Source organism: Mustela erminea, chromosome 17 (genome assembly GCF_009829155.1).
Source record: "Mustela erminea isolate mMusErm1 chromosome 17, mMusErm1.Pri, whole genome shotgun sequence".
NCBI classification, from domain to species: Eukaryota; Metazoa; Chordata; class Mammalia; order Carnivora; family Mustelidae; genus Mustela; species Mustela erminea.
The window spans coordinates 26546148-26562647 of NC_045630.1; the positions used below are offsets into that span (position 1 = coordinate 26546148).

The following is a 16500-nucleotide window of genomic DNA, read 5'->3' on the forward strand; positions in this document are numbered from 1 at the left end:
GATATTTTAACATCTTATTTTTCCATCCTTCAGCTAGGTCAGTGTTTGGCAGATAACAGGCATATTGGATATTTGATGACTAAGAATATTCATGCACCATCCACTTTCTTCCAGTAGGCCTCAGTAATCAGTGACTCTTGAATTTCTGTAGCATCTTTTGTTCCTATCATTTGGCATTTGCTTATTATTGTATTATCATCTCTCCCAGTAATTATAAACCCCGTGAGGCTATCTTACTCTTTTTATCTGCCTATGTTTAACTTGTTGTACAGGATGAATTATTATTTTATTACTATCATGTATATAATAAAGTATGTGTAATTATTCTATGTTATTACTGTTGTTTACTCTGCCTTTGTAGTCTTTGAAGACCAGTTCTTTTATTCTCATTAAAATGAGAGTTTTGGGGGCGCCTAGGTGGCTCAGTGGGATAAAGCCTCTGCCTTCAGCTCAGGTCATGATCCCAGGGTCCTGGGATCGAGCCCCGCATCAGTCTCTCTGCTCAGTGGGGAGCCTGTTTCCCCTTCTCTCTCTCTCTCTGCCTGCCTCTCTGCCTACTTGTGATCTCTGTCTGTCGAATAAATAAATAAAATCTTTAAAAAAAATAAAAATAAAATGGGAGTTTTTTTTTTTTTAAAGACTGATTTATTTGAGGGGGGAGGGGCAAAAGAGAGGGAGAGAATCTTTGACGGGAGTAGACTGCTTGCTGAGAACAGAGCCTAACATTGGGCTCAATCTCAGGATCCTGAGATCATGATCTGAGCTGAAATCAAGAGTCAGACGCCTCAATGACTGAGTCCACCAGGTGCCCCCAAATGGGAGTTTTGCATAGTGATTGAGAGCATAGACTCTGGAACCAGATTGCTTGAATTTGGATTATCTAGTGAAGTTGGGACAAATTACTTAACATCAATATAACTTACCTTCCTTATCTCTCAATGGAAATTTGAAGAGTATATTTTATGTGAGTGCTTAATACAGTGCTTTATACATAGTGAGTATTATGTATGTTATGGAAGGCTTAGCTATTATTATTGATTGTTTTTGGAGAAAGTCAGTTGAATAACATCAATTCTTATTTACTTTACCTGTGTTTGATCTGCCTATTCCTTTTTATTAAAATGGCCAATTTCTTTGTTTCCTTGAAATTATAGCAGCCTCTGTCTCTTGAGGTACACTGTCTTGGTGATGAATTAGACCACTAAATTCCACTTACATTTTCTTTTGATAAGTAGGATTCTGGTGTTCAGGGATATTAATCCACTTTGTTAATACTAGTTTTATAATTGCAAAATCAGTATGACACAGTGCGAGCACGGATTCTCTTGTTGGGTTATTGCCATCTTTGCATTGCCTCGTGCCACACTGTATTAGAGGGATGAGTTAATCACCGTTCCTATATGGTCTGTTCCCTTGATGCTTGATAACTTGGCTGATGGCCCTTTTGACAAAGACTGTAGCCAGTTTCCTACAGCTGAGTAACCTTTTACAACTGTTTAAATAAATCACTTTTTAAAAACAGTTAAAACAGGGGTGCCTGGGTGGCTCAGGGGGTTAAGCCTCTGCCTTCGGCTCAGGTCATGATCTCAGAGTCCTGGGATCGAGCCCCACATCGGGCTCTCTACTCAGTGGGGAGCCTGCATCCCCCTCTCTCTCTGCCTGCCTCTCTGCTTACTTGTGATCTCTCTCTCTCTGTCAAATAAAGAAACAAAATCTTTAAAAAAAAAAAAAACAGTTAAAACATTCCAACTGTGAAAGAAAAATGCTGTTTATTTCCAAGTGTAAAATAAGCCCCCCTTAGTATTATTTTTTGAAGCAAATGTTTGTGTATTTTGAAATTTAAAAAAATTCTATGAAATGGAATTTATCATTGCACTGAACTTTCATAAACTACTTGCTTTAAGAACTGGGGGGCTCAGCTCAGGTCATGATCTTAGGGTTCTGGGATATCGAGCCCTGCATCGGGCTCTCTGCTCAGAGGGGAGCCTGCTTCCCCCTCTCTCTCTGCCTGCCTCTCTGCCTACTAGTGATTTCTCTTTCTGTGTCAAATAAATAAATAAAATCTTTAAAAAAAAAAAAGAAAGAAAGAATTAGGGCACCTCGGTGGCTCAGTTGGTTAAGCAACTGCCTTCGGCTCAGGTGATGATCCCAGAGTCCCGGGATTGAGTCGCACATGGGGCCCTCTGCTCAGCAGGGGAGTCAGCTTCTCCCTCTGCCCCTCACCCCTCTCGTGTTTTCTCTCTCAAATAAATAAAGTCTTAAAAAAAAAAAATTACTGCTGGCACCTGCGTGGCTCAGGCGGTTAAGTGTCTTCCTTCGGCTCAGGTTGTGATCCTGGGGTTCTGGGATTGAGTCCGATGTTGGGCTCCCTGCTTGGCAGGGGGTCTGCTTCTCCCTTCACCCCTCCCCTGTTCCTGATTGCTTTCTCTCTCTCATGCTCCCTCTCAAATAAACAAATAAAATTGAAAAACTAGTGACAGTGGATAGCAGAAATGAATTTTGTGAAAAAGCAGAACTTATTACAAATTTTTTTAAATGTAATTGCACAAGCATGTTTCAATCTGTTTATTTTTTATTTTGATTTTGTTTCAGCTTAACTAGACATTGTTGAATTATTTTTGTGTTATCAGATTTCATAATTATAGTAGCTAAAATATTGTATTTTGAAATAAGAGGCCATCCATTTTGGAATAGCTCTGAAAAGCTCTCTGTACCTAAAAACTACACTGTTCATTTGAGTTGTACCACTATTCATTTGAATTGTTCCTTGATAGCTCTTTAAAATCTAGTTATGTTTATGTTTATGATCAGTTATGATTAAATCCATCAAAAGATTGGGAGTAATTGATTCGGTGTTTGGAAGTACTTACATGTCTTACTGATGTGTGGAAGTACTTGGATTATTATTATTTTTTTTAAAGGCAGCTGTTTATCTCCCTTTTTCCAAAATTTATGAGAAATATTACTCTTTACACTTTTTGATCAGTATTTTTATTAGAATTTTGTTGTTTTTAAATTATAAAAAAGTACATGTCCCAGAGTATTAAAAAAGGATACTGTATTGATACTCCCAACATTTAAGAAGAAAACATAACCAGAATGTAAAAAAATAATAATGAAGTTTAAAAAAAGTTAATTTTTAAAACAAGATTTATTGATTGATTTATTTTTAGAGAGAGAGAGAGAATGAATGGGAGGGAGAGGGGGAGAGAGAATCTCAAGCAGACTCCCCACTGAGCATGGAGCCTGATGCAGGGCTGGGTCTTATGACCTTGAGATCATGACTAGGAGTCAGACACTTAACCAACTGCACCACCCAGGTGCCCCTAAAAGGTTAGTTTTTAGTATGAGCTAAGAATGAGCTGATGCAGCTAAATGATAACCTTTGTTGAAAAAAGAAAGCTATCTTGAGTAACAGGGTAGCAACAAAGATGTAAACTTATTGATTTATCTACATTACCAAATCAATTCTTTTGACAACGTTCTTTTTTTTTTTTTTTAAAGATTTTATTTACTTACTTGACAGAGAGAGAGATCACAAGTAGGCAGAGAGGCAGGCAGAGAGAGAGGGGGAAGCAGGCTCCTTGCTGAGCAGAGAGCCTGATGTGGGCCTCGATCCCAGGACTCTGGGATCATGTCCTGAGCTGAAGGCAGCGGCTTAACCCACTGAGCCACCCAGGCGCTGCCTGACAGCATTTTTATTTATATGGGAATTTTCTCCCTGCATTGTCTTGGGCTGTTACTTTAATAAGCTAGTGTTTATAAACTTTTTTCTTAAAACCTGATAGGGTGGAAATGGCCTATTAACTTGTACAGGACTAGAATGCTATCAGTTTATTAGCCATGTATGTTTGTAGGTGGAATAAAAGTATTTAGGGATAATTTAACTAGTTCTTCCTTGAAGTCTGAGCCATGCCCAAACCTCGTAAGGGTAGGATTTCAGTTCTGATAACTGTTCTTTGTCAGACACAGTAATATTTCTCCCTCAGTGGCATTAGGCGATGGGTATAAATTGAATCGGGATAGATGAATGGTTGCTATGAATATAATTATGCTGCATTTGAATCCAAAGAGCAGATAACAGCTGAGTCAGCAGTTCAGTTGCAGTTGTAGAAATAAATTCATTGCATTGCCACATAGTCCTTTTTTATTGGAGGGAATATTTACTGATTTGTGCTATCATCAACAATATTTAATGAAATTATTTTAAATGTTAAAAAATTGAGGGAGGATTTAAAGCTGTAATGAAAAGTGACCATCTCATTATGTTTCTGTGCAAAGTTTTCTTACTGTGTACCTATTTCTTTTACTTATCATCATTAGCTTAGCAAGCTTTTAACTAAATTATTAACTAATAATTAACTGTTCTGTAAAAGGATATCACAGGTAACCCCAAAAGTAAAGTATGCCATGTAGGTATTTATATGCATTTAATGAATGCTTGATATATGCAGAGTACCAACATGCCATCTTAGCCACTTACAAGCTGACTAACTTTAGGCAAATTGCTTCACCTCTAATACTTGGTTTTCACATGTATAAAATATGGGTAAAGACGATACTTATAGGGTTATTATGGGAATTAAGTGAGTTAATACATGCAGAGGTTATGCTTAGTGGTCAGCGAATGTTAGCTGTTCCTCTTGTGTAATTAATTATAGATCAGTGAAAATTCTTATGTATTCTCTAGCCTTATGGCTAAGCTTCTAGAAAAGATGCTTAGCTCATTGAGAGCTAACATATGCGATGATTCATTTCACTCTTCCATTAGGTTACCTAAATTTCTTGCTGGTTATATAACAACTTTGTTGAGCTTCCAACTTAAGTTCTATAAAGGCAAATAAGGTCTGCTTTGCTTTGAAGTATCTTATTTGGAACTTACTTTGGAAGTCAGTAAGAGGGGTGAATTCCCTAAGTAACTCTAAAAAGAGGGAGATTTTTAATTTTTCCCTTGTTTCTTGGCATAAGGAAACTGTATTAGGGGTTCATAAGTCAAATCATCTTTGTGAGGTTAGAAATGTGTTTAGGAAAACATAACGAAAAGTTATCTATTCTATTTTTATATGTATTTTATACCTTTTTCATCATCCTTTTATTGCATCAGTAATTCAGTTTGTGTACTAATTTATTTATTAAAATAACATTAAGTACTGTGAAATTCTGTCATCTTCACAAAATGGTAGAAGGAAGATAGAATTTATGAAAAGATTATTTGGTAATTCTCTTTTGACATAAATTTTAATATACCAAACCATTAAGTCATTCCTTGCTACTTTTATAATTTAACTTGTTAGCCTTTATAGTTGGTAAGTTGTAATATGGTTACTGAAGTTGAATTAAAAACATATCAAGTTTTAAGGAACAAAATAACTGTCTGTAAGCAGAATTCAGTAGCTATTTGCGGTTCTCTACCGCTTGTAATTTGATATGTCTTGGTAATGACTTTATCTGGATATAGAGCCTAATACAATTTGAGGGCATTTCAAGTAGATCTCTTATTCTTGTAGACACAATGACTTTAGAAATAGAAAAAAAAAACCCTGGAATGTTGTCACTGTAAATGTCGCAGGGATAGGCAAATAGTCTTACTAACCAAATACTCACTTTTTTCCATAGTATTGAATTTGACCGGGATTGTGACTATTTTGCAATTGCTGGGGTTACAAAGAAAATTAAAGTCTATGAATATGGTACAGTCATTCAGGATGCGGTGGATATTCATTACCCTGAAAATGAAATGACCTGCAATTCCAAAATCAGGTACTTAGATTATTATTATTATTTTTTTTTTACATAATGCAATGTGTGTATAACCTTTAATATCTGTGATTCATATGAGTTTGTTAATTTATCTTTCTTTGAGACTGTTTAGTCACTCATGGTAAACACTAATTGTATACAAAGGATACTTTAGAATCTTACAGATATTGGTTGCTTTTTCCCTGTGGGGGTTACTAGTCATTGTTTTTCTATTTGACAAATGAAAGTCTTCTCTTTGTTCACTTAATCACTCAATCAAATAAAAATTTTTGTTGTAATTGACTTCCATGCGGTATTGAATAAAGAATTACTGTAGCTTATAAATAGTGTCTGAAAGTCAGGAATTTTCCCCCTAGCATGTGCATGTCTCCAAATTTTATAATTGTTTATAATTTAAGAATTCTTTTTAAATTCTTTTTTATTTTTTATTAACATACAATGTATTATTAGCCCCAGGGGTACAGGTCTGTGAATCGCCACGTTTACATACTTCACAGCACTCACCATAGCACATACCTTCCTCAATGTCTGTAAAGAATTCTTTTTATAAGAACATTCTGCTGCTTTTCATTGAGGGCCTAATATTTAAGTTTTATATAGTAAGGGTTAAAATTCATAATGAGTGCTTTTCAAATCTGGAATACTGTTAAAAATGCAGAAACTAGAAATTAGATCTGTCTCCCCCAAATCTTAGGGACATCTTAGAATCTGCATTGTTAAAACAAGCTTCCTGAGCTGTTTTCATTGGCACTGGCTTAAAATGGAATACAAGGAAATCATCTAATAATAAATTTATTTAGAACTTTGAACATTTTCCATTTATCCTTATAATCTTTTTTACCTGAATGAATGACATACGTAGTCTGGTTCTAATGCAGTCTGTTTGGAATCTTGCCCTGTTAAAATCTGAGGCATCCAGGCATTCCCTTCATAGGACTGTACTTTAAATCAATCCATGCAATGCACTCAGCATAATACTTGGCCATTATCAAGAATCATAGTAAATGTTACTGTAATGACAGTGTGGATTAGGGAATACACCTTTACTGTCTTGATACATGTAAAAATATGGCAATAGTTCATGGCATGTTGGAGTAAACGGAAGAAGCTTTTCAAGGCTGAAAGCTATGGGATTAAGAGTGACAGGACCAATGTCTAAGAATGCCTAAAGCTAATTTGGACCACACCAGTTGTGAAAGTGACCTAGATTACCGAGAACCACAGCTAGTAAGTGAAGATCTGGGATTTGAGTTCAAGTCTATCTAACTCCAGAATTTAGTTCTTTTAACTATCCATCTAACTTCTCCTAGAAATCCAGGAAGTATATGTAAACATGCAAATGAACTCTTAACAGTCTCTGAAGTTTAACATAAATACAGCCAGTAGAGAGTAAAAGACTCTCTTTTCATGTGCTTTGAAGTCATCTAGGTTAATTGCTTTACTGAGTGGCTTTTATCCTTAATACACATTAGTTTTATACATGATTTCTGTATGTGTCTCACTGAAAGCATACATTTTTAGATGTTGGATTCTTAGTTTTGGAGCGCTTGAGAATAGCTGAAACCGAAAGATGTTAAAAGCTTAATTGTAAATGTTATATTCAGTAATAAGCTCATATTAGTTGTGTTTTTTTTTTTTTTGGATATAAATACAGAAACCCAATTCAAATTAGTTTATTAGCTTATATGATTCAGGTCAACTTGATCCAGGGGCTTACACAATTTGATCTGGCCTCTGTCATTGTGCTGTGGCATGCTTTGTGCTCTGTTGGCCTCTGTTTTCACTCACAGAAATGCTCTTCTCATGTATGAAAGATGGCCATTGGTGGCTTTAGGCTCATGTCCATCTTTTGGCTGGTGATCAGAGTGAATAGTGGTAAGGGTTGTTATTTGGTAGTTCAATCCAAAAACTTGGCAGTTATTTGATACATTTTGTCCCAGCTGTGTTGTGGGCTGATTAATGATTTGAAATCATGTAGACGATTTGAAGTGTTCTAATCTTTCTGCACACTTCAAAATTCTTTGTATTCATTTTTACTTATTTCTACATAAAATAAGGCTTAACTGTATTTCTTTCAGCTGTATCAGTTGGAGTAGTTACCATAAGAATCTGTTAGCCAGCAGTGATTATGAAGGCACCGTCATCCTATGGGATGGATTTACAGGACAGAGGTCAAAGGTCTATCAGGTAAATTAGAGTACTAGTCGTTTGTTTTTAAGAATCACGTTTTTACTTCATAATTATAGTTACAGTTACAAGTTTATAATTACAAATGTTAAGCCACTATTTGGCATTTTTTTTATACCTATATAATAGCAAATAATGCCTTTCATTACAAGTTTAAAGCTTCTAGCATTTATAATCCCTCTGTAATAGGAGATAATGCTTTTCTGAAGCATTACTTCAGACTTGTTTTGCATTTGTACAATGTGTCAAATGGATTTCCAAAAACAATAAAATATGTATATATAAAAAGTTTAGGAATTACTTCGCATCTCATTTGTTTTCATGGCCTATTCTCTCTCCCTTTCACCAGAGCCATAAATTAGTATCAGGCTTTTTCTTTATTTATTTTAAGATCTATATTTTGTCTAAGACTACTTTGTCTTTCTTCTGTGTCCAGGAGCATGAGAAAAGGTGTTGGAGTGTTGACTTTAATTTGATGGATCCTAAACTCTTAGCTTCTGGTTCTGATGATGCAAAAGGTACTATTTGAATCTCTTCTGCTTTTCCTCATGCCCTTACCCCCAACTTAATTCCTTTTATTAGCAGAGATGCAGATATTTATTAAAAATCATAGCAATCCTCTGTGATTATTATTCTAAAAATAATGTACGTACTACAATCTTTGTATCTTTTTGAGTGAAAAAAAATTAATATATATCTTCATTATAATAATATTTTCTGGATTCATGTCATATGGTGAGATATTGATAACCAATTTCTTTATATATAACATCAAATAAACTTTTTTTGCTGAAATATTTAGACCTATCTCTGTTTTAAATTATATTCAATTTCTAGTGTATACTAAAGTTTTTCAATGAAGTTTATCAATTTTCAAAGGAAACTTCTACATTTGCCAATTTAATTGACCTCTTCTGTTTTTTCTTATATATCCCTGTTTACTATTCATGTTTTTCAGTTATCCTTATTGTTTTGTCCTAGTTATTTCCACCATTAGATTTACAAAGCCCTGTTAACAGATTTCTCTTATTTTAAAGTAATGGCCTTAATTTTTTTGCCGTTCTTTTCTACCTGTACCCTCCAGACTAGTGATTAGTTAGGCAAAGATAGCTCTTGTGTTGAAAAGTCTATTTCATAATGATAGTGCATGCCCTATTCTGTAAGTGGAAAGTGAACATGACTGGACTTTCCCCCCCAAACATCAAAAAGTAGCAAGTTCTTTACCCAAAGTATTTTTAAATTGAAATACCTTTCTTCTTGATTGTTTTAACAAATTCTTCTTAAATTCTAAATTATTTAGAGCAGCATATGAAAGTCGATATTTGTATGTAGGGATACAAAGTTTCACTAATGTGAAATGTTTTTTCTCATAGTATATGGGGATAGCTTTTATTGAGTTGAATACTTGTAATTTTGTACTGAAGATTAATATTTATTCAAAGGTGGTGACTGGTCAGAGTCTTCCTCTGGAAAATAGAAGCCATTCAAAACAATTTAAGAAGAAAGAAGTATAAAGGGATTTTTCAAGTTATTTATTCATGTTAAATTTTATTAAAATGTACATAACATAAAATTAACCATTTTAACCATTTTGAGTGTACTGTTCTGTGGCATTAAGTACATTCATACTGCTGTGCAGTTTTCACTACCATCAGTCCATAGAACTTTTTTCATATCACCAAACTGAAACTGTACCCATTAAATGTAACTCCCCATTTCCCCTTTGCCAGCCCTTTGCAGTCATGTTTCTACTTTCTGCCTCTATGAAATTGGTACTTAAAACTATCTCATATGAGAGGAATCATATAATGTCCATTTGCAGTTGCCTTATTTCATTTAGCATAAAGTCTTCAAGGTTCATCCATCTTACAGCATGCATCAGAATTTCTTTTACAAGGCTAAATTATAATCTCTTGTATGAATGCATTACATTTTGTTTATCTATTCATTCATTGATGGATAGACATTTGGGTTATTTCTACCTGTTGGGCTCTTGTGTATAATGCTGCTATGAACATGAGTGACAAAATATTTTTTCATGTCTTGGTTTTAGTTCTGGGTATATACTCAGAAATGGAATTGCTGGATCATATGGTACTTACATGTTTACTTTTTTGAGGAACCATCATTCTCTTTTCCATAGTGGCTGTACCATTTTACATTTCCACCAGCAATGCCTAACTATTTCATTTTCTTCACCAACATGTTATTTCCTTCCTTCCTTCCTTCATTAATACTAATAACTTTAATAATGTAACGTGGGATCTTATTGTGGTTTTGCTTTGCATTTCCCTAATTGATAGTGATGTGCTAAGTATCTTTTTGTGTGTTTATTGGTCATTTGTATGTCTTCTTCAGAGAAATGTTAATTCAAGTCCTATGCCCATTTTTTAATTAGCTTTTTGTTTGTTTGTTTGTTTGTTTTTTGCTGTTGAATTGTAGGAGTTCTCTGGATATTAATTCCCTTAATCAGATACCTGATTTATTGATAGTGTGTTTTTATGCACAAAATTTTTTCATATTGGTGAAGTCCCAATCGTCTCATTTTCTTTTGTTGCCTATGCCATCCTATCCAAGGAGTCATTCATTACACTAGGTTGAGTGTAATGAAGATTTTTGCCCTTTGTTTTCTTGTAAGAGGGTTATAGTTTTAGCTCTTACGTGTCTTTGATCCATTTTGAGTTAACTTTTGTATATGGTGTAAAGTTCTGACTTCATTCTTTCACATGTGAATATCCATTTTTCCTAGCACCACTTGTTAAAAAGATTGTCTTTTCCTTATTGAAAGATCTTGGCACCCTTGTCAAAAATCATTTGATTATGCCTTCAAGGCTTTACTTCTGGAGTCTTTGCTGTTGGTTGGTCTGTTTTTCCTTATGCCATGATTGCACTGTTTTAAAGCTTTGTTTAGAAATCAGGAAGTGTGACTCCTCCATCTTTTTTCTTTTATTCAAGATTTTTTTGGCTATGTAGGGTCTGCTAAGATCCCATGTGAATTTTAGGTGGATTTTATTTTATTATTTCTTTTCTTCTGCTTACTTTGGATTTAATTTGCTCTTCTTTTTCTAGTTTCCTAAATTAAAAGCTTGGGTTATTGATTGTAGATCTTTTCTCCTTGCTAATATTTGCATTTAATGTTATAAATGTCCCTTTAAGTGTTGTATCCCACAAGTTTTTAGTTTTATTTTAATTTTCCTTTATTTGAAAATATTTAAAATTGTTTTTGAGATTTCTTATTTGACTTATATATTATTTGGAAGTATGTTGTTTAATCTCTAGGCATTTTGGAATTTTCTAGCTGTCTTTCTGTTGCTGACTTCTAGTTTAATGTCATTGAAGTCTAAGAGATACATTATTTAATTTCGCCTATTTTAAATTTGTTACGGTCTGTTTATAGTCCAGAATGTGGTCTGTCTTGGGGAAATATCTCATTTGAGTTTGAGATGTATATTCTTGTTAAATAAATTAGTCTGTAGATATCATTTATATTCATTTGATTGATAGTATTTTCAGTTCAGCTGTGTCCTTACTGAATTCTCCCTGCTGATTCTGTCCATTCTGATTGAGGATATGTATTTTTTAGATTCTACATTGATCTATGTATTTCTTCTTTTTTTATAACCCATTGTCTTGATTTGTGGTTTTACAGTAATTCTTGAAGTCTAGTAGTATGAGTCTTACATCTACATTCTTGAAAATGATTTTAGCCCTGGACTTCCTCTGCTCTTCCATATACATTCTAGAATCAGGTTGCCAGTACTTACAGAAGATCCTGCTGAGATTTTTATTAAGATAGTATTGAATCTCTAGATCATTTGGGGGAAAATTGATACCATAAAAGTTGAGATTTTGGGGTACTTGGGTGACTCATTGGTTAAGCGTCTGCCTTCGGCTCAGGTCATGATCCCAGGGTCCTGGGATTGAGCCCTTCATTGGTCTTCCTGCTCTATGGGAAACCTGCTTCTCCCACTCCCTCTGCCTGCTGCTCTGCCTGCTTGTATTCTCTCTCCCTGTCAAATAAATAAATAAAACCTTCAAAAAAAATTGAGGTTTCTATTCCATGAACATTTTTGTTAATGGTTTTATTTATTGGGGCACCTCTGTTGCTCAGTCTTTAGGCATCTGTCTGCCTTCAGCTCTGGTCAAGAACCCATGTTCCTGGGATTGAGCCCCACGTCGGTCTCCCTGCTCATTGTGAAGCTTGCTTCTCCTTCTCCCACTCCCCTGTTTGTGTTCCCTCTCTTGCTGCCTCTGTCAAATCAATAAATAGAATCTTTAAAAAAAAAAAAAAGATTTTATTTATTGATTTGACAGAGCACAAGCAGGGGGAGCTGTGGAGGGAGAGGGAGAAGCAGGCTCCCCACTCAGCAGGGAACCCAACATGGGGCTTGATTCTAGAACCCTGGGATCATGACCTGAACGGAAGGCAGATGCTTAACTGACTGAAGCACCCAGGTGCCCCTCCATGAACACAGTTTATATATACCAAATTTAGTGTTAAGAAAAAATTTTTAATACTTTTATAGTTTTCACCATATAGATTCTGTACATTATTACAACTAAAGAGTTTGTGCTATTGAAAATGGTGTTTAAAACATTAATACTCATTCATGTTTTACTAGTTTATAGGAAAACAGTTTTTTGGTTTTTTAAAAAGATTTTATTTATTTACCTGACAGATAGAGATCACAAGTAGGCAGAGAGACAGAGAGAGCAGGGAGCCCGATGTGGGGCTTGATTCCAGGACTCCAGGATCATGACCTGAGCCGAAGGCAGACGCTTAACTGACTGAAGCACCCAGGTGCCCCTCCATGAACACAATTTATATCTATCAAATTTAGTGTTAAGGAAAATTTTTTAATACTTTTATAGTTTTCACCATATAGATTCTGTACGTTATTACAACTAAAGAGTTTGTGCTATTGAAAATGGTGTTTAAAACATTAATACTCATTCATGTTTTACTAGTTTATAGGAAAACAGTTTTTTGGTTTTTTTAAAAACATGTTATTTATTTACCTGACATACAGAGATCACAAGTAGGCAGAGAGGCAGGCAGAGAGAGAGCAGGGGAAGCAGGCTCCCCGCTGAGCAGAGAGCCTGATGAGGGGCTCGATCCCAGGATCATGACCTGAGGCGAAGACAGAGGCTCTAACCCACTGGGCCACCCAGGCGCCCCTTAGATTAGACTTTCACTGGACATGTTTTTGTCAGGTTAAGGAAATTCTCTTTTTCCTTGTTTGCCAAGAATATTTATCATGAATGGATGTTGAATTTTATCATTTTTCTGTATCTGTTGAAATGATTTTGTTTTTGTTTGTTTGTTTGTTACTGTCATGAACTATAATGATCTCTTTTCACATCTTAAAGTAGCCAAGATGAGACAAATCCCATCTTTGCCATCATGTATTATCTCTTTTCTGTATTAGCATGTTTGGTTTGCTGATTTATTTTTTTAAGGGATTTTTGCATCTATATTCATGAGGAGTATTGGCTTTTATTTTTCTGTTCTTGTAATTCTTTTTGTGACTTTCATATCAGGGTAATGCTGGCCTAATAAAATGATTTGTCTTGTTTTGGGGGGTATAGATGGAAGTGATTGTTTAGAATTGTTGTTTTGTTCATAAATCTTTGATATAATTTGTAACTGAAGCTTTCTGAGCCTGGAATTTTCTTTGTGTGAAGTTTTTAATTAATAATTTATTTTTTTAAGTTGATGTGTAGTTGACAGGCGTACAACATAGTGATTCAGCAGCTCTCTATGTTATATTGTGCTTACCATAAGGGTAGCTGCTGTCACTGTACAGTGCTATTACTGTACCATTGACTGTTCTCTGTGGTATACCTTTTAACCTGTGGCAGAAGAATTTAATTTCTTTAGTAAATTTAGAACTATTCAATTCATCTCTTTCTTCTTGTGTGAGCTTTGGTGGTCTGTACCTTTCTGGAATTGATATTTTGTGTCCTGTCTTTCATTATCTGTTACTTATATATTTAGGTCAATGTGGCATTAAGCTTATCAATTTTAATTATCTTTTTCAAATATCTAACCCTTGATTTTATTTTATTTTTATTTACTTATTTATTTAATTTTGCTTGTTTTCTATTTGTAGTTTCATTAATGTTTGTTCATTAGCTTTTTTCCCCACATTAACGTAATTTTTTTTTCTTTGGGTGTGATTCTGTTTCTCTGTTTTATTAAGGTTGAAGTTTATGTCATTGATTTGAGCCTTTTATCTTTTCCAATGTAAATATTTCCAGGTGTACATTTCCCTTTAAGCACCCCTTGAGCTGACCCCTCAAATTTTCATATAATATATCTGTTTGTTCATTAACTTTTAAAAGCACACGTAATTTTTCTTGTGACTCTCTTGTTTAGTTTGCTTAAGATTTATAGCTTAATTCTCGTTGGAGAACATGTTTTATATGGCTTTAATTCTTTCCTATTTGTTATGATTTGTTTTATGGTCCAAAATATGATCTGCCTTAGTAAATATTCCAAGTGTATTGAAGAGTTCTCCAGTGTTCTCCATTGGAGTATTCTGGGTCAATTAGATCAAGCTTATTGATAGTATCTTTTTGGTTTTCTGTATCTTTGCTGTTTTTGTCTTGTCTCCTTGTTCTACTGATTATGAAACAGGCGTGTTGAAATCTGATTTCATTTCTCCTTTCAGCGAGGAGGGGATGTTTTGCTTCTTCTTTTGATTGCTTGGTTTTTTGAAGCTGTTTTGTTAGGGTCTTAAGCATTTAGAATTGTTGTCTTCATGAATTGACCCTTTTATCAATATATAATATAATTCTTTATCCCTATTAATATTCTTTCTTCTGAATCTACTTTTTAGATATTCATCAAAGCAGTGATCTCTTTTTCCTTTCCTCTGAGATTACACGAGTATTAGACCTTTCATTTTTGTCTTATATGCCCCTCAGTCACAGTCACTGTTCTTTTTATTTTATTTTTATTTTAATATTTTTTATCTTTTTTACATTAAGTAATTTCTGTTCTTTTACATCACTGGCTCCTTTATCTGTTTACTTTCATTTTGATATTGATTCAGTCCAGTAAATCTCTTATGTAAATTACTGTATTTTTTTTCTAAAATTTCATTTGATTGTTATTTTATAGTTCCTATATTTCTACTGAATATTTCTCTCTCTCTATTAGCTTTAAATGTGTTTACCTTTACCCCATGGAGCACAGTTACAGTAGTTGCTTTAAAATCTGTTTAATAATCCCAACAGCTAGATTTTTAGGATTGATTTTTGTTGGTGGTATCTTTCTTTTAAATTCTTCACGTTTTCCTGGATTTTTATATATTCAGTAATTGGTGAGTTGTATGTTAGGCATTTTGAATATTATTTAAGAGTCTGGTCCTGTTCACATTTTCTAGATAATGTTCTTTGTTTTGTTTTGTTTTGTGTTGTTTTCAAGCAGTTGATCAGCAGTTTAGATAGTGACTATATGTTCTGTGTTGCTTTCTTTGTGAATGAATGATAGTTCCATTGTCAGAGCGGTTTTCAAAGCCTGTGCTGTGTGCTACATTGGTTTGTCTCATGCATATGCCAGTCAGAAGTTAGTCTGGAAACTGCGTTGTCTTTTCAATTGTAGTTCAATGCACAAAGCCTTTGTGATGCTTCTTTATGTCTATCATACACATAGAGAACTTGTAAGTAACTAAAGACTTAGTCCAGTTCATACACAGGATACTGGATCTCCTTCTCCAGTGCTTGCTTTTCCAGGTTTCTCCCATATTCTTTGTTTCCCTTTTTTCCTGAGGCTTTGTCAAGAAAGTTGAGGTTTCTCTATAGATGAGTTACTCCTTTTTATGACCACAGAGATGGAGTTTCTGTGGGAATATTAGCTTGTCATACTGCTGTAACTCTGTGATGGAAGCCCACCCAGGGGATTGTTGAGAGAGAAGAATAAAACAAATGAAAAAAAAAAAAAAAAGACCCTCAATCCTCTGGCTTGCAGGAATGCCTTTTTCCAGTCTTATGGTCAGAAACACAGGGATTTTCCTCAGTTTTTGCTTATTGAGGTGCTGATTTTGGCTTGCCGTGGGTAAAAAAGAGGGAGAAAAGAAATGGTACTCTTACCCTCCTGCACTGGTTTACTTCTTTTTTTTTTTAATTTTTTATTTTTTATAAACATACATTTTTATCCCCAGGGGTACAGGTCTGTGAATCACCAGGTTTACACACTTCACAGCACTCACCAAAGCACATACCCTCCCCAATGTCCATAGCCCCACCCCCCGTCTCCCAACCCCCCTCCCCCCAGCATCCCTCAGTTTGTTTTGTGAGATTAAGAGTCACTTACGGTTTGCCTCCCTCCCAATCCCATCCTTGGTAGGTAAACTTGGTCTTGGCTGGATTTCTTGTTGATCTTCTGGGGAAGGGGCCTGGTGTAGTGATTCTCACGTGTCTTTGCCCCAGGCGGAATTGCACCGCCCTTACCAGGGGCTGGGCTGAGTAATCCGCTCGGGTTTGCTTTCAGGAGCTTTTGTTCCCTGAGCGCTTTCCGTAGAGTTCCGGAGGACAGGAATACAAATG

At 34.9% G+C, this 16500-nt stretch overlaps 1 protein-coding gene across 4 annotated transcripts in view; it reads left to right on the forward strand.

Moving 5' to 3' along the window:
* The window catches only part of COP1 (COP1 E3 ubiquitin ligase), a 245993-nt gene that overhangs the window by 126610 nt on the left and 102883 nt on the right, over nucleotides 1-16500 (forward strand). For all 4 annotated transcript variants that reach the window (XM_032317091.1, XM_032317088.1, XM_032317089.1 and 1 more), the window contains exons 12-14: nucleotides 5617-5760; nucleotides 7839-7947; nucleotides 8384-8465. In XM_032317091.1, coding sequence (XP_032172982.1) covers nucleotides 5617-5760; nucleotides 7839-7947; nucleotides 8384-8465 — 335 coding nt within the window. The remainder of the gene's footprint in view (nucleotides 1-5616; nucleotides 5761-7838; nucleotides 7948-8383; nucleotides 8466-16500) is intronic.